The sequence below is a fragment of the Engystomops pustulosus genome, chromosome 9 (assembly GCF_040894005.1).
Source record: "Engystomops pustulosus chromosome 9, aEngPut4.maternal, whole genome shotgun sequence".
NCBI lineage: Eukaryota > Metazoa > Chordata > Amphibia > Anura > Leptodactylidae > Engystomops > Engystomops pustulosus.
In genome coordinates, this window is record NC_092419.1 from 7,848,757 (window position 1) to 7,867,204 (window position 18,448).

The following is an 18,448-nucleotide window of genomic DNA, read 5'->3' on the forward strand; positions in this document are numbered from 1 at the left end:
CTTTGGGAAAAGGTGGTACAGCAGAGACTACCAGAGGGAAAGGACATCCCCTTGAGCACAGACCCCCACAGACTCATGTTGGGGGACAGGGAGGAAGGGTCAACTGTTGAGGATACTGTCCCAGACCTGGAGGTGACTAGGGGTAACTTTGGGACGCCCAACTTCAAGATGAAGTCCTAAAAGGTGCTCTTACTAATGTAGTGGTAATTAATGGGGTTCCTTAGGAGCTAGGGGCAGACAAAAGATTTCCTCATTTTGCGATGAATGAAAATTTGCTGTACCGAGTGACAAAATCCATGAGGACATAGTGGAACAGCTCCTGGTTCACAAACAGTATAGGCGCCTGGTCATGGACCTGGCGCATAACCATGTGTTGGGAGGCCATTTGGGGATGGATAAGACAATAGAGAGAATTCTACGCAGGTTCTACTGGCCGGGATGTTACCAGGAGGTCAGAGATTATTGTCAGTCATGTCCTACTTGCCAAGTAACTTCCACGGTGGCAAACTTCCTAATTCCATTGTCGATTATCGAAGTACCCTTTGAAAGGGTAGGCATGGATTTGGTAGGGCCTCTAGTAAAATCAGCTAGGGGTCACCAGTATATACTAGTGCTAGTGAATTATGCTACCAGGTATCCAGAGGCCATTTCCCTGAGAAAGGCCTCCTCCAAGGTTATCGCCAGAGAATTGTTTTTCTAGATATTTTCTAGAACAGGGCTACCTAAGGAGATTCTGACTTCATTCATGTCCAGGGTGATGCAGGATCTTTGTAAGGTACTGAAGGTTACTCAACTACGCACCTCTTTTTACCACCCACAGACAGATGGGTTGGTGGAACGTTTCAACAAGATCTTGAAGGCTATGTTAAAGAAGGTAGTTCAGAAAGATGGCAGGGACTGGGATTACCTTACCTGTTGTTTTCCATTAGGGAGGTACCCCAAGCCTCCACAGGGTTCTCTCCATTCGAGCGGTTGTATGCCCGACCCCCATGAGGTCTGTTAGACATAGCAAGAGACATGGGAGGGCGAAGTTACAACCTACAAAAGTGTCATTGAACATGTTGCCCAATTACAGAATCGGATAGCTTACGTCATTCCTATTGTCAAAGAGCATCTCCTGCAGACTCAGGAAGCCTACGGTGGAGAGCAAATTCTTGGCGAGATGGCAAGGGCCTTATGAGGTTGTCGAGAGGGTGGACAAAGTTAACTATTGAGTTCATCAGCCAGGCAGAAGAAAACCCTATCAGGTCTATCATATTAACCTGCTTAAGCACTGGAAACATAGAGATGCCCCAGAGGCCTCTTGCCTTGTTACCCAATTAGAGGTCAACACAGAGAATATGAATATAGCAGAGACCCTGTCCACCTCTTAGAAACACCAGTGCAGACTATTGATGGAGAAAAATAGAGATCTATTCACAGAAGCACCAGGGCTAACTAATGTAATTGAACACAAGATAGTTACTGAGCCACATGTGAGAGTAAACCTAAAACCATATCGGATTCCAGAGGCCAAGAGGGCAGTCATCACCAAGGAAGTGCACAGAATTCTGAAACTAGGGGTCATTGAGGAATCTAAAAGTGGGTGGTCCAGTCCCATAGTGCTAGTCCTAAAGCCCAATGGAGAGTGGCGATTCTGTAATGATTACCGCAAATGAAATGAGGTGTCAAAGGTAGATGCATACCCCATGCCTCGGGTAGATGAGCTTATTGAGAGGCTAGGGCCAGCCCGGTATATCACTACCTTAGACCTCACCAAGGGGTAATGGCACATTCCCTTATCTAAGGAAGCTATGGAGAAGACAGCCTTTTCCACACCAGAAGGATCATTCCAGTATATCAGGATGCCATTTAGTGTACATGGGGCCCCAGCCACCTTCCAAAGGGCTATGGATCAGGTCTTACAACCTCACAGAGAATATTCAGCCAGTTACTTGGATGACATAGTGATCTTTAGCCGGAATTGGGAGAGTCACCTTGGTAAAATCCAAGCAGTCCTGAATGCGCTTAGAAAGGCCGGTTTTACTATAAATCCAAGTAAGTGTGCCATCGGGATGGAAGAAGCCGGATACTTGGGCTATGTCGTAGGGAGAGGTGAGATTAAGCCCCAGATAAATAAGGTAGAAGCCATCCAGGACTGGCCCCGCCCACTTACGAATAAACAAGTGAGGGCATTTCTCAGTATTGTGGGATATTATTGGAGATTTATCCCAAACTTCGCTGAAATAGCAGTACCCCTTACCGACCTTACAAAGGGGAAAAAATTGCCATGATCAAGTGGTCCCCAGAGGCTGAGGGGGCTTTCCAGAAGGTTAAGGTTGCTCTATGTAGACATCCAGTGTTGATAGCCCCTGATTTTTCTTGTGAGTTTGTGGTGCAAACAGACGCATCAGAGGTAGGCCTAGGGGCTGTATTGTCGCAGGTGGTTAATGGGGAGGAACATCTGGTGTGCTATCCCGGTAGAAAGCTGTCCCCAGCGGAACGTAACTATTCAATAATCGAGAGAGAATGCTTGGCCATCAAGTGGGCACTAGATTTGTTCCAGTACTACCTCCTGGGTCGAAAGTTCAGGCTGGTATCAGACCACTCTCCTCTGAAATGGCTAAGAGAGAAAAAGGGTAACAATGTCAGTGTGACCCGTTGGTTCTTGGCTTTGCAAGACTTTAATTTTACAGTGGAGCATAGGCCTGGCAAATTACAAGGTAACGCAGATGTGTTGTCTAGGGTTTATTGCATGCTGGCTGAAGGTGCCCTGACCCCCTGTGTTGGGCAGAGGGGATGGGTATGTAGAAAGGCACAAGGTGTTGTGGTGGATGGTAGATACGTGTCACAGTGGTGCCTGACCTCGGTGAAGTAAAAACCAGTATTGCTGGTGTCAGCGGCATTCGCCCAAAATAAAGACACCTGTTTTGTTCACCTGAAAGACTGCAGCCTGACCCTTCTCTAAAGGCTACCATTTGAGTTGAACCCCTTACAATACATAAAGCATATACACACCATACATATCCAATAGCCCAGATCCCTGGGCCCTTGAAACTGTGGACCCCATAGCGGCTGCTTGCCCTATAGTTATGCCCCTGGGACAAAACCTTTGTTTTTAACATTTTGACTTTAAATTGCAAAACCTCTAGATCCCAAGATACAACATATGATACTCGAAACTCAACATTCTCAGGCTCTATTTGTGCAAGTTCGACTTTCTATACCTTTTGCCTTTCAAAAATGGCCCAAATTTCACAATTGTCATGATTTAAAAGCCACATAAACACGGGTCTCTATCAGGCCTTTACACAACTATTGGCAAGGAACCATATTGACTCTACTAGTGATCACCTGCCAACCAATGACCTGGTTGGAGAAAATATTGTCATTTTATACCAATCCAGGGAGTAACCTCTCATAGTGTTCAAGGGTGTAGTGACAAAAGCACATCAGACCCCTCGGATATGAAGGATGGCTCTGTCCTGGTTTGAATCCGTGGTCCTAGTTCTCATCCTTTTATCCTTCATCTACTCCACATGGAATTCCATATACAGAAGACGTAACCTACCTCCGGGACCAATACCTTTACCAATCGTTGGGAATGTCCTGCACATTAAGAGAGGGGAGATGGTCAAATCCTTGATGGAGGTAAATTTGTAGGGGACACGGCTATAACTTAGTTGAAATGTCTATGTAGTTTTTTCTTACCTAAGCAGTAATTTCCTATCACTTTGGGGTTTTGAGAAGCACTGAGATCCTTCATAACACTTAGATGTTCTTTTTTAACTTCTTCCATCTCCTCGGGTGCGTCTGTAACTAGGGGTCATCTGTAAGTCAGGTGTCCTTAAGTAGGGGACCGCCTGTACTGTACATTGAAAGCTTGAGGTATAAAAGAGTCACAGGAATGGTGACATGAGTTGACGATTGTGCGCTCTATTTGCCCAGCTTTCTCGATGGACAACTACCAGGACTTTTTTTATACCCACTATGGTTGGATGTTGGAGACTTTATCACATTTTGTACATGTTCACTGTAACAAAAAGTAAGCAGAGTGCAGTGTGATTTTAAGTCTAGGGGTCTTGTATATGGCCATCAAATGCCTCACTACCATTCAACCTTGACCCCACATTTTGGAGAAGGATGAAATCCATGGAAGAGATTGTGATTGTTTTCTTAACAAGTTTTTGTCCAAGTAAGAGTCCAATGACCCCCCAATCCAGGGGACATCTTCTAGTGGTAAGATTTTGGCTTTTCGATAAATATACAGCAGGCATCATTTCATGTCAATGATAACCTTGAGCCAACTGAAGGAAAATTCTCTTGTGGCAAACCCCTAGCCAGACGGAACATGTGCAAGGTTTCAGTGGAATTTTACTTTGTATGTACACACAGGAAATATTAATAAGATATCAAAGGTTACCCCTAGTGGTAAACATTTGCATCAGAAGATATCTCTGAATAGGATGATGGCCCAGTGCAAAATCTCTACCAGGGACGCCAACTATGATGGGTTCCCTCTGCCGCCCAAGGTTCACCTCTGCTTAATGTATATTCCAATACTCTAAACTTGTAATATATAAGATATAATCTATATGTTGTATGGTTTTTTTGTACAGATTTTTTTGTTTTTCAGTTCAAAGAGAAATATGGCTCTGTATACACCGTGCATTTTGGACACTATCCAACAGTTGTCCTGTGCGGTTACGACACCATCAAAGAAGCCTTAATTGACCGAGCCGAAGAATTTGGTGCTCGAGGAAGACTTCCTACTGTTGACCAATATATGAAAGCACATGGTAAGTATTCCAGACGTGTGTATACCATGTGCAGCAGGTTAAGGGTCACGGTATATTATAATCCATGTTTTTCATTTTTTTTTGCTACAGGGATAGCTTTCAGCAATGGGGATAGATGGAAGGATCTGCGCAGATTTTCCCTTACAATTCTAAGAAATTTTGGAATGGGAAAGAAAACCATTGAGGAAAGGATCCAAGAGGAGGCCCAATTCCTTACGGCAGAGCTCAGAATGCAAAACAGTATGAAAACTCGGTGCCCTAAAATACAGTATAGACAGGTGGAGGGTTACATAGCAGTGGGTCCAGACCAGTTATAGTATAATATGCCCTGTAGCTCTCATCACTCATGTAACATTATCACAATATTAGTGGCTCTGCTCATTCACACACAGACTAATGAATTGATATAATGATTATTATTAAAATTCAATTCATTTGCAGTAATTCACATGTTATTGATTACATCTCTTCCCCTTTTTGGACAATTACGTTGTATGATTTGCCACTATTTTACATCTAGTAGAACCTGTATACATTGGATTAATATGCAGAGGATGTACATAACATGCTCCATCCCTCTATCTCCCCATCATTGCCTTAGTAACTGTCTCTCTTCCATCCTTTCTCTCTCTTCCACTTTCTACTTGTTCATCCGTTTATGTTTGTCCTCTGCCAACTCTTTGGCTCCCTATTTTTCCTCCTCTTTTCGACTACCTCTCCCATTTCTATTCCATCTCATTATTCTGACTTCCTTCTTGTCCCCTTCCCTTTTCACCCCCATCACGTTCTCCCACCTTCCTTTGTCTTTTTGCCTCTCATTTGTTTACTACATATTTTGATCCGTTTACATCCATCTTTTCCCCTGTCTCTCTGTTTCCTTTTGCTTTTCTTCTATTCTCTTCCACTTCCATACCCTTTCTTTCTGTCTCTAGCTCCTATATTTCCGCCTACTGTTTTGCACTCTGTCAGGATCGGAGGTTGTGGATCCTCTGAACCACCGCGGACGATAACACAAGCCAACACCTGGGATCCGGAGTCTACGTGGCACCTGGTCTTCACCAGAGCCTGCCACAAAGCAGGATGGTATTACTGTGGCATGGTACCACCAGGTCATTCCACAGACGTGACTTGTCCATGGTGGCAGCCAAAGTAGAGGTACAGGAACGGCAGGCAATCTCGTAGTCCTTGACAGGCCGGAGTTATGGACGGGCAGCATGGTGTCAGAGTCGGGGACGTAGCAATAGGTCAAGGCAAGCAGCAGAGGAGCGTAGTCAGGAACGGAACCGGGGTCACAACGGGAAATCACAATAATAGCTCATGACATCAGATAAATCTTTCTCTAAGGCACAAGGCATGAAGATCCGGCAGGGTGTAATGGGAGAGGCAGATTTGAAAAGCCTTCTGGCTCTCTTCCCCTTTTCCCTCCATTCTTTTCTCCCTCTCTTCCTCTCCCAGTTCCTTCTATCTTTCCTTTATCCATCCATTCTTCTTATCCTAATGTCCCGTAAATTTTATCCAGTAGATATCGACAAACCCACACATTTTTTTTTCATTTTTATTTCATACAGAGCAATTCATTGACCCAACCAAATTTGTAGTCCAGGGGGTGTCAAATGTCATTTGCTCCATTGTGTTTGGGGACCGCTTTGAATACAGTAATGATAGCTTCCAGAGCCTCCTGGGCATGTTCTCTGCTGTCAATCAGGATATGAGCAGTTCATGGGGACAGGTAAGTGCCACTACATTGCTGTGTTTATACACTAGAAACCAACATCAAGTAGGAAGGGGTTGTCAATTAAAATTTACAATGTTTACATACAATATTTCCTTCGTGAGTCATAAGGATTGAACTGAACAAACCTTGACTCCAATTGAGGTTCAAGCTTATTGCTATATTATTTCTATTCCTTACCCAGATGCTGGACATGATGCCCTCAGTCATGCAGTTTATACCAGGACCACACAAGAGAATAAATAAAAGCTTTGAGAGACTGACCGATTTCATCAAGGAACGAGTAAAGATGAATGAGGAAACGTTAGATCCCAACTCACCGAGAGATTTTATCGATTGCTTCCTTATAAAACAGCGACAGGTACCTAAAAAGGGAAATACGGGGTTAACAAGTGCAAGCAGCATTTTGTTGGAAAAGGATCAAAGGGTCTATGAGTATCGATATATACAGTGATATACACTGGATTGTAGGTTTGGTCTTCTTGGTCTTTGGTCTTCTTCTACATCTTTTCCCAAGTCATGTGGAAGAGTTTATGCCAATGGGTATTAGAGTTGAGTGGATCTCGCTGTCACCAGTGGTGAATAATTTATTAAAGCTATGTCTAAACTTGGAAATTAATCTTTGCTTATGTCCAGTTGATGAAATGGGTTGAGGTTTGGTTATTTCTGAATATTCTGTAGGACCTTATTGTTTCAAGTCAACTTTTAACGCATTGCATTGTCTGCGATTCCCAGACTCACCTTCCATATACAATGATCATATTGCATCCTTTTTATTGCACAAGCAAAATGTTTTTTTTTGTTTTTTTTGAGGTCTACTCGGATATTTACAATGAATCCATAAGAAAATGACCATATTGACAAATGGTTGGTTCTAACAGTTATAATGGAGTTGGAATTTGATTTTGGAAGCACATGGATTTACCAAAAGGTCTACTGGTCCTCTGGGGCACCAGTTCTTCTCTGATGTATTGGTGCTTAATGGTTCTGACCATCCAGTGGATACAGGGATATCTGTTTTAGAACAGAAGATTCATTAAAGGGGTTTCCATCTTTATTAAAATTGATGGCCTGTCCTTATAATAGTCACTACATTTTTGATTTGATGGTGGGGACATAAAAACTCAGCTGTCTACAAAGATTATGGAGTCCTGCATTGTTAATGGAAATCTACCATTTTAAAATGGTCATTCTGACCTAAACATACCTTTACACAGCACTAGGTAAGCCGATGCCTGAGGTGGTCGTGATAAGGCATGGAAATCCGCAGTTTTGGTGAAAAATCGATTTATCAATAGGCGCTCCTGGGCCTTTGACACAGGGCACTTGGCACTTGGTTCTGATCATAACAATGCACGCGCCTTGCATGCTTGAAACTTCACCCCCTACCCTCCCTCGCTCGATCCCGAGAGCCGGTGACGTCACCAAGCTCTTGGAAGCATCGGCGCATGCACACTGTCGGGCTCATTTACTAATGTTCCCGCGGACCGCACTTTCATCGGACATCCTGACAATTTCCATTTTGCATCACTGGGACATGGGTTTAAAAGGGGTTTTTGGTGCACACGATTGGATATCGCCGGCTTTCATGTGACAGAAATCGGGCGGCGGGCTGTCGGACGATCCGACGGATTCGGACAAACCCCGTGATTTAACTTCAAAATTCTGTCGCAAGTCAAGCACTTACATGCACCGGGAAGAAGATGGTGAACTCCGGCGGACCTGAGCGGGGAAGCGACAGATGCAGGATCTCGGGCGCACAATCTAAGTGAATCAAGGCGCATTCCGGACAGACACTGCACTTTCGGGAACTCCGAGGGACCGGGTAAGTAAATGCACCCCTGTACCTTCATTTCACATGGCCGCGCATAATGAAGATACAGTGCGCATGTGCCAATGCTCCCGAGAGCTCAGTGACGTCACCGGCTCTCGGGAGCGAGGGGGGAGAAGTTTCAAGCATGCAAGGCACATGCATTGTTATGATTGTGTCCAAGTGCCAATTGCCCTGTGTCAGGAGCCCAGGAGCACCGAATGGGGTCAAATGCCCATTGATAAATCAATTTTTCATCGAAACTGCGGATTTCCTTGCCTCATCACGACCACCTCCAGCATTGGCTTACCTAGCGCTGTGTAACGGTATGTTTAGGTCAGAATGACCATTTTAAAATGGTAGATTTCCTTCAACATTCTTGGAACTGCTCTTCTTACCTGCTGTGCTATTACTCACAGTCATTTCAGGAACCTCTCTGGACTGTACATTGATGACCATAGTCTGCATCATGACTGGAGGATAGACAGGGCCTGGTGTCCTACAGCTTTGGTCTTCCTAAATTAATTTTTTTATGTTTCTAAGTCTCTATTGTAAATTATTGCTTAAGTATAAAATGGTCCGTATAAATATCTGTAATACTGACTTTTACTCAGATAGATCTACTTACTCCAAAAATGGAAAATCCCTTTAAAACATTATTCTGTACATTGTGTTTCCAGGAAAAGGACAATCCTAACTTTGACCGGTGTAACATGTTAATGACCATAAATAACTTGTTCTTTGCTGGGACAGAGACAGTGAGCAGCACCCTAAGACATGGCTTCATGATAATTATGAGGTACCCCGAAGTCCAAGGTCAGTATAAACCATGGGATCTCGTTAAATTATTACAACTTCTTGTCAAGTTTCTTTTGACTTCATCACTTCTTACTGTCCCCCATCTCTCCTTACAATATGATTATCTTTATGTAGAGCATCTTGTTCCTTATTTCTAATTTAACCCTTATTCCCCAGCTAAACTTCATGAGGAAATCGATCGTGTGGTTGGTGAAAGTCGTGTCCCAAATATTGAAGATCGCAGTAAAATGCCGTATACGGACGCTGTAATACACGAGATTCAGAGATTTATTGATATTCTCCCAGTCAATGTGCCCCATGCGACAACGAAAGATGTCAACTTCAAGGGATACACTATTCCTAAGGTATAGTAATGGGATGACACATTACTGGTATCTAGTTATGCTCCTATATACAGAGTATAGAGTAGTAGTAGTGTACAGTGCTCATATATCCAGGTGCAGAGTAGTAGTAGTGTACAGTGCTCATATATACAGGTGCAGAGTAGTAGTAGTGTACAGTGCTCATATATACAGGTGTAGAGTAGTAGTACTGACCAGTGCACCTATATACAGGTGTAAAGTAGTAGTACTGACCAGTGCACCTATATACAGGTGTAGAGTAGTAGTACTGACCAGTGCACCTATATACAGGTGTAGAGTAGTAGTACTGACCAGTGCACCTATATACAGGTGTAGAGTAGTAGTACTGACCAGTGCACCTATATACAGGTGTAAAGTAGTAGTACTGACCAGTGCACCTATATACAGGTGTAGAGTAGTAGTACTGACCAGTGCACCTATATACAGGTGTAGAGTAGTAGTACTGACCAGTGCACCTATATACAGGTGTAAAGTAGTAGTACTGACCAGTGCACCTATATACAGGTGTAGAGTAGTAGTACTGACCAGTGCACCTATATGCAGGTGTAGAGTAGTAGTACTGACCAGTGCACCTATATACAGGTGTAGAGTAGTAGTACTGACCAGTGCACCTATATACAGGTGTAGAGTAGTAGTACTGACTAGTGCACCTATATACAGGTGTAGAGTAGTAGTGCAGCTAATTAATTGTGGAGGTGTCTGTAGAGGCACTGGCACTTGATTAGAGAATCTATACTGGGAGTCCAGTGGTTGTGTCCCCTTGGTGGTTTAGCTATTGACTGGAGTCTCATTTTACTAACGCGCCACCCCCCCCCCCCCCCATGGCGGCCATTGGTGCATGTTTATCAAAAGTATATAAAATTTAGATTTAGAAGTAAAATTTAGATTTAGAAGTAAGAGTATTGAACTTGACGACCCTATACCCTATAACAGTTTTTGTTGCCTCATTGTCTCTACCTGGTATTGATCGTGTCATTTTAACATGTGTGTGTCCAGGGTACGGACGTCTATCCATTGTTGTGTTCTGTCCATCAAGACCCCACAAAGCTCGCCAACCCCTACAAATTTGATCCCAACAATTTCTTAGACAATAAGGGAGGCTTTAAGAAGCACGTGACCTTCATGCCGTTCTCTGCAGGTATTTACAGAATTGAAATCAGTTTTTCTGATCCAATCTCAGGGATTTCATGGTTTGTAGGAAAAATATTATACATTCTTAGGTTTTGGGGTAGGAATTTGAAACCTTTGAGTGGACCACCGCGAAAGGAAATAATTTATATACATTTGAGATCTTTTGGTTATATAGATCTGGTATTTCTGAGGGTCTAAGCAAAGTTACGGAGAGTATCGGGTCTCCCTAGTGATGGCACCATTCTGAATCGTGGAGTATGGAGTCCAGTCTGAGGAGGCCAGTAAAGGGTCCCATGTTCCTTGAAGTCCAAAGTAACGGGGAGTCCTAAGCAGAGGGTAAATTTGCCTTTCTGCATAAGGTTACAATACAATCCTTCCATGTCAGTGGAGATGACCCATCCATCTTAACAGGATCCTGACATTCATGGTTCCAAATCTAGGATTATTTCATATAATTGTGGTTTAGGGACTGTACACAAACTAAACACAAAGAGGCTTATTCACTAAGTGTCCACGGATCGCATTTCTGTCTGGTTTCCCAAAGTTTTCAGGGATCACCCCGCTGGGACAGGTATTTAGACGATTGTGTCAGATTGTGTTGCAATGGTGCCGGATTTAATGAGGCACAAATCAGCGGGGGTGGGGGTTTCGTCGGATGATACGACAGATTCGGACAAACAGCAGGACTTAACTTCAAAATTGTGTCACATGCCAAGCACATCGGGATGCATCGGGAGGAAGATGGTGAACTCCGGGGACCTGAGCGGGGAAGCGACACATGCAGGATATCGGGTGCAGGATCTTTGTGACTCCCCGCACAGCGCATTATACACGGACAATGCACTTACATGCACCAGGAAGAAGAAGGTGAACTCCAGGGACCTGAGCGGGGAAGCAACACATGCAGGATATCGGGCGCAGGATCTTAGTGACTCCCCGCACAGCACATTATACACAGACAATGCACTTACATGCACCAGGAGGAAGAAGGTGAACTCCGGGGACCTGAGCGGGGAAGCAACACATGCAGGATATCGGGCGCAGGATCTTAGTGACTCCCTGCACAGCGCATTACACACGGACAATGCACTTACATGAGCCAGGAAGAAGAAGGTGAACTCCGGGGACCTGAGTGGGGAAGTGACACATGCAGGATATCGGGCGCAGGATCTTAGCGACTCCCCGCACAGCGCATTATACACGGACAATGCACTTACATGAGCCAGGAAGAAGAAGGTGAACTCCGGGGACCTGAGTGGGGAAGTGACACATGCAGGATATCGGGCGCAGGATCTTATTGACTCCCCGCACAGCGCATTATACACGGACAATACACTTACATGCACCAGGAAGAAGAAGGTGAACTCCGGGGACCTGAGCGGGGAAGCGACACATGCAGGATATCGGGTGCAGGATCTTAGTGACTCCCCGCACAGCGCATTATACATGGACAATGCACTTACATGCACCAGGAAGAAGGAGGAGAACTCCGGGGACCTGAGCGGAGAAGTGACACATGCAGGATATGAGGTGCACGATCTTAGTGACTCCTCGCACAGCACATTATACACGGACAATGCACTTACATGCACCAGGAAGAAGAAGGTGAACTCTGGGGACCTGAGCGGGGAAGCGACACATGCAGGATATCGGGTGCACAATCTTAGTGACTCCCCGCACATCGCATTATACACGGACAATGCACTTACATGCACCAGGAAGAAGAAGGTGAACTCCGGGGACCTGAGCGGGGAAGCGACACATGCAGGATATCGGGCGCAGGATCTTAGTGACTCCCCGCACAGCGCATTATATACGGACAATGCACTTACATGCACCAGGAAGAAGAAGGTGAACTCCGGGGACCTGAGCGGGGAAGCGGCACATGCAGGATATCGGGCGCAGGATCTTAGTGACTCCCCGCACAGCGCATTATACATGGACAATGTACTTACATGCACCAGGAAGAAGAAGGTGAACTCCGGGAACCTGAGCGGGGAAGCGACACATGCAGGATATCGAGCGCAGGATCTTAGTGACTCCCCGCACAGCGCATTATACACGGACAATGCACTTACATGCACCAGGAAGAAGAAGGTGAACTCCGGGGACCTGAGCGGGGAAGCGACACATGCAGGATATCGGGCGCAGGATCTTAGTGACTCCCCGCACAGTGCATTATATACGGACAATGGGTGGATTGAAACACTCATTAGCCTATAAATGGAAATGTTAATTTGTAGATTTTTTCAGATATTCTCCACAAACCCGTACTTATGATATTGGACACTTTACCTTCAATGTCATATGTTAAATTCATAGTTGTCTAAGAAGTTACCAGGTTTTCTGTGTTCTGAGTATGCAGTACCACCCCTGAACACATGGTGTGCTCTAAGTAAAATGCTCTCTTTAGGTTGAGCATGCAGTTCCACCCAGAGCCACTTGGTTTTCTGTTAAAAACATTTTACTTATGAGCAATAAAGAGCTCAACGAACCACATAATAATACTACCATAGCAAATGGGCTTAATCATTGAAGCCAGGGCTATAAAAAAGAAAAGCATTCTGGGAAATATCACAATTCACTTATGATATTTGCAATTATAATCTGTAACTAACGAGTTTCTCTCTCATTAGGGAAGCGGGTGTGTGTCGGAGAAGGTTTGGCCAAAATGGAGCTCTTTATTTTCTTTACAACCCTCTTACAGAACTTCCGATTCGTTCCCGAGACTCCATTAACAGACAAAGACATCGAGCCCATGATGGCCGGATTTGCAAATATGCCCAAATTTTATCGGATGGCGTTCATCCCCCGAGTTTAATCTCGGATAAACATGTTATGATATACAATGTTACATGTCAGTTAGGTCCCGAGGGTCCGGGATGGATTATTCTGAAAGTCAGAACATTTACATGTAAGGCTCAATAAATCATCATATTTGACTTTATCACATCCTCATTGAGTCCCCGGGTTACATACAAGATAGGGTCCATAGGTTTGTTCTTAAGTTGAATTTGTATGTAAGTCGAAACTGTAAATTTTATAATTGTAGATCCAGGCAAAAAAATTTTGCCCCCGTGACAATTGTAGTACCAACATTTTTTTACTATGAGGATTATCAATAAAGCTTCATTACAGACACCTTACAGCTGATCATTGCAGCCTGGGACAATAGTAACATCCAGAGAGGTCACCAGAGGTCACAGTGGGCAGAGGGGTCCGTCTGTAACTAGGGTCTGTCTGTAAGTCAGGTGTCCTTAAGTAGGGGACCACCTGTACTTTGATTTTGAGGCGGCTGTACATAGTGAGCAAGACACATTTAGCTTTTTAAGGGTCATCAAGAAAAGGTCATCACTAAGAGATGCACAGAGGGTAGTGAAGAGCGAACCCAGGGGGTTTGATATCAAAATTCTGTTGCATCTTGTTCTTGTTCTCCATTGTGTACAATGCAGGATCTGATCCCAAATCTCACACATATAATAAAATACAGAAAAGCAAACCCAGACCCCGGTCACAAATCCAGTCAAAAATCATGGATATCCAATAGAATTCAAGTTTAACAACAACAACAGTCCCAATAACAATGGGAATAAAACCTTGACTTTGTGGGGTCTAACTCACAGAGTACTTACCAACCATGGATGTGTGGGAGGCCCTGAGAAAGGCTAAGATCATCCGAATTTCCTGAAAGACTAGCAAATAATTTGGGCATGTTATACATACAATTCTTTCAATTATTTTCCTCATCCCTACTTCCAGGGGGTATTTATCGGGGCCTCTCTGCCGGAAAACTGGTGTAGAAGCCCTGAAATAATCACAACTGCTCGTGAACTCCTAGCAATTGTGATGATTATCCCCTCAACGCCCTCTCCATACGAGGGGGTGCACATTTAAGCTGTGCGGCTTCCCCGCCAGATACATCTGGAGGCCTAAGTCTCTTATTTGCGGGGGTGGGTGGGTGGGATTTCATCATACATAGGCACATGATACAATTGAATAAAGGACACATGTCCATCAAGCTCAACCAAGGTAGGAAAGGGAAAATGGCATCTAGACCTTCTTGAAGCTCTCTGCTGTTCCTACTGTGACCAGCGCCTGAGCTCGGCTATTCCACAGATTTACATTTCTTACATGAAAGAAGCCTTGATCTCTCTGTTGATAAAACATTGTTTTCAGTTCCCTTCTTGTCTTTTGATGTCATTTAACCCGGGACAATTTTCCCCCATATTTTTTGTATTGACCATTTATATATTTATATAAATTAATGACGTCCCCTCTTATTCGTCTCTTTCGAAGTCTAAATTAATCTTATTCTTTTGATCTTTCTTCATAACTCTGACCCTCCGTCCCCCTTATCATTTTTTTGGTCCTGTTTGTACTCTCTTCAGCTCCAGAACTGGACGGCATATTGCAGGTGAGGCGGACCCATTGACTTGTAGCGGCTTGGTGGTGCTTATTTGTAGTTTGCGACACATTTATGTTTAGACTCCGACAGAATTGTGTTGTTGAGTAGATGCTTCAACAAATAAATTGTCCTTCTGTCTGTGCATGTTCCAAAAACAGTACCGTTTGTGCCGTATAATTGAACAGCGTGCACCGCCACTGAATTATCTGGAACATATTGCACATTAGTGATGCAAACTGCACCAGTTTTCATATATTTGGGGCACTGTATTACACTACACACCTAGAAATAGACAAAGGAAGTAGACAGCAATCCTCTGGTATACAACACTACCGAATATTGAAAGGTTAGAAGTTGGTGCTTGCAGCCGATGGTCCAGGTGCACGAATCCAATGTCAATTCATGTAATCATGTAGCCACACCACTCGTAAAACTGAAAAATAATCTTGTACTATTGGAGTTTTGAATTATTTTGGTCTGGTGGGACCAGGGATTATCAATAAAGCTTCATTACAGACACCTTACATCTTATCATTGCAGTCTGGGACTACAGTAACATCCAGAGAGGTCACCAGATGTCACAGTGAGCAGAGAGGTCCGTCTTTAACTAGGGTCATCTGTAAGTCGGGTGTCCTTAAGTACGGGACCGCCTGTACTTTAGATTCTTGCCATTAATTTGTCCAATCTCCCCTAGATGAAACATACAATACTCAAAACTTAGCATTCTCATGTTATTCCTACAAGTTCAACCTAAAATAGCTTTCAAATACTACCCAAAGTTTACAAGTAGCCTAATATAACAGGTGAAAAAATAAAGTGCACTATTGATGCCTTGACAGAGCTTTTGGCAAGGAACCATATTGAATGTTCTAGTGAAGTAAAGACAAGCATCCAACCAATGACCTTGTTGGAGTAAATCAGCCATTATTTATCAACCCATGGAACAAGCTCTAAAATTTTTCAGTATTCAAAATAAATACTCAAACACTCAAGAAACATTAAAAAACCTTCAAATACTTACCTCTGCTCCTCTTCATCTTGATCCCGTAGATGTCCGTCGCTAGTCTCAACACGCCAGGGACACCTAGAAAAGAAAGTTATAATTAGCAGCACAGAGTGCAGGGACAAGATTTCCGGTGCTCCAGGCTGCAAATTATGCACGCACTGCATCATGTGACATCACCTCGATCTCCAATGCCTAAGCTCCAATGCTAACAGATTTACTATATTGTTAACTTTTGCTTAATAGCACTGCCATTTGGTTCTAAAATATGTTTACATTTTTGTTAACTACATTGTAGAATTGCCCAGTAGGGATGCAGTAAATACCTCCTGTACCTCCTTCACAAGGTGGCCAGTTACATTGTTTCGCTGTCTTTTTCCTACACCTATAGACCGTTTACACTGGAGTATAAGCCGAGTTTTCCAGCACAAAAAACTAAACTCGGCTTATACTCGAGTCTATAAAAAAAGTAAAATCAATACTCACCTTCTAACGCCCCGGCAGGTCCTTTTCTTGCTTTCTGCTGGTGGCCAGCAGCTGGTACACGGCACAGGTCTGAAGTGCACACACTGACATCAGCCGCTTGCTGACATCATAGTGTGTGCCAGGGCCTCTGACAGCAAACAAGAAGAGGACCTACAAGGGCATTGGAAAGGTGAGTACAGAGTAAATTATTTTTTTTGTTTGCTGGGCAGGGAACTGGCCGTCTATATACTGGGGTGCAGGAGGCAAGCTATATACTGGGGGACAGAAGGCAGGCTATATACTGGGCAGCAGCAGGCTCGCTATTTACTGGGTGGCAGCAGGCTGGCTGTATATTGGGGACAGGTGGCAGACTATTTGATGGGAGGCAGGAGGCAGGCTATATACTGGGGGCAGGAAGAAGGCTATATACTGGGGCAGGAGGCATGCTATACAATATACAGGGGGCTGTCTATATACTAGGGGAACGATGCAGGCTATATACTGGGGCGGGGGGCAGGGTATATACTGGAGGCCTGCTGACTAGCTATACACTAGTGGCAGGAGGCAGGCTATATCCTGGAGGCAGGTGACAGGCTATATATTTGGTGGCAGCAGGCAGGCTATATACTGGGGGATGGCTGACTATATACTAGGGCAGGACGCATAAACTGGGGGGCAGGAGGCAGGCTACATACTAGGCAGGAAGCATGATATATACTGGGGGCAGGTGGCACGCTATATACTGGGGGCTGGCTGACTATTAACTGGGGGGCAGGAAGCAGGCTTTATACTGTGGGCTGGCTGAATAGCTATATACTGGGGGGTAGGAGGAAGGCTATATATAGGGGGGGCAGGGAGGCAGTCTATATATAAGAATCTGCTACATCTTAACATCATAGAAGAAGAGCCACAACATTTCTATGATATTGATTTGTAAAGTTGCATTAAATGGGTCTGACTGCAGGACTATGGTCACTATTCACATCCAAGTAGTGGAACATCATGAAAATGAACCTGTCTTGCAATAGTAGTAAATGTCACCCTATACTGGCCCTACAGATTGGCAAAGGGCCCAAGCAAAGACTGTGCAGTGGTAAAGCAGTATGTGCGGCCCCTCTCAACTGCAGTCTAAGGGAGAACAGGAAAAAGCCGTGTATAGAGACTCAGCACGTGCTCCGTCTACCTGCTGGATAGGTCACTGGAGCCTAGATGCCTGGACCCAGATGAAACGACTGCATCTACCAAGCTTTTATTATATAATGTTTGTATATGTCATTAATACAAAAAACGTTATAATTTTTAGATACTTCCTTAATCCTTTCCCTACATTGGATGTAGTAGTACGTTACAGGCGGCAGGGACTTTCCGCAACGTGACATACTACTATGTTCCACTTCTGGCACTGGCTGCTAAACGGAGTCAGCGCAAAAAGCTACGGGTGTCAGCTTTCCTCCAAATTTTGGGGTAACTCCTTAAAAACCGTGGTCAAGTATCAATCCGACCCACCCACACAGCTTACCAGTGGGAGTCGGATTCTCTGATGGCAGTCCCAGGTCCGGCAGGTGAACAAGATCCACGCGATGTACTCCGGAGCTGGCCCTGCTTCCTGGCTGGACCCAGCTGTAACATACTGGGGCTAATTTACTAAGGGCCCCACGGGCACATTTCCATCGGGTTTTCCGACTTTTCGGGGATCACACTGCCGGGACAGGGATTTAGGAGGGCATTGTGATGCACGCGATCGGATTTTGGCGACAACTTTCATGCGACACAAATCGGGGGACGGGCTGTTGGACGATCCGACGGATTCGGACAAACTGCGGGATTTAAAATTGTTTCACAAGGCAGGCACTTACATGCACCGGAAAGAAGAAGGTGAACTCCGGCAGATCTGAGCGGGGAAGCGACACATGCAGGATATCGGGCGCATGATCTTAGTGAAT

The 18,448-nt window shown here is 44.4% G+C and overlaps 1 protein-coding gene across 1 annotated transcript; it reads left to right on the top strand.

Moving 5' to 3' along the window:
* The first annotated feature begins 3,397 nt into the window (after window positions 1–3,397).
* LOC140077755 (cytochrome P450 2G1-like) lies at window positions 3,398–13,582 on the top strand. The gene is made up of 9 exons (XM_072125197.1): window positions 3,398–3,630; window positions 4,616–4,778; window positions 4,869–5,018; window positions 6,347–6,507; window positions 6,695–6,871; window positions 9,001–9,136; window positions 9,296–9,483; window positions 10,498–10,639; window positions 13,269–13,582. The coding sequence occupies exons 1-9, from the start codon at window positions 3,454–3,456 to the stop codon at window positions 13,451–13,453; spliced, it is 1,479 nt and encodes a 492-aa protein (XP_071981298.1). The 5' UTR covers window positions 3,398–3,453; the 3' UTR covers window positions 13,454–13,582.
* Window positions 13,583–18,448: the final 4,866 nt, after the last annotated feature.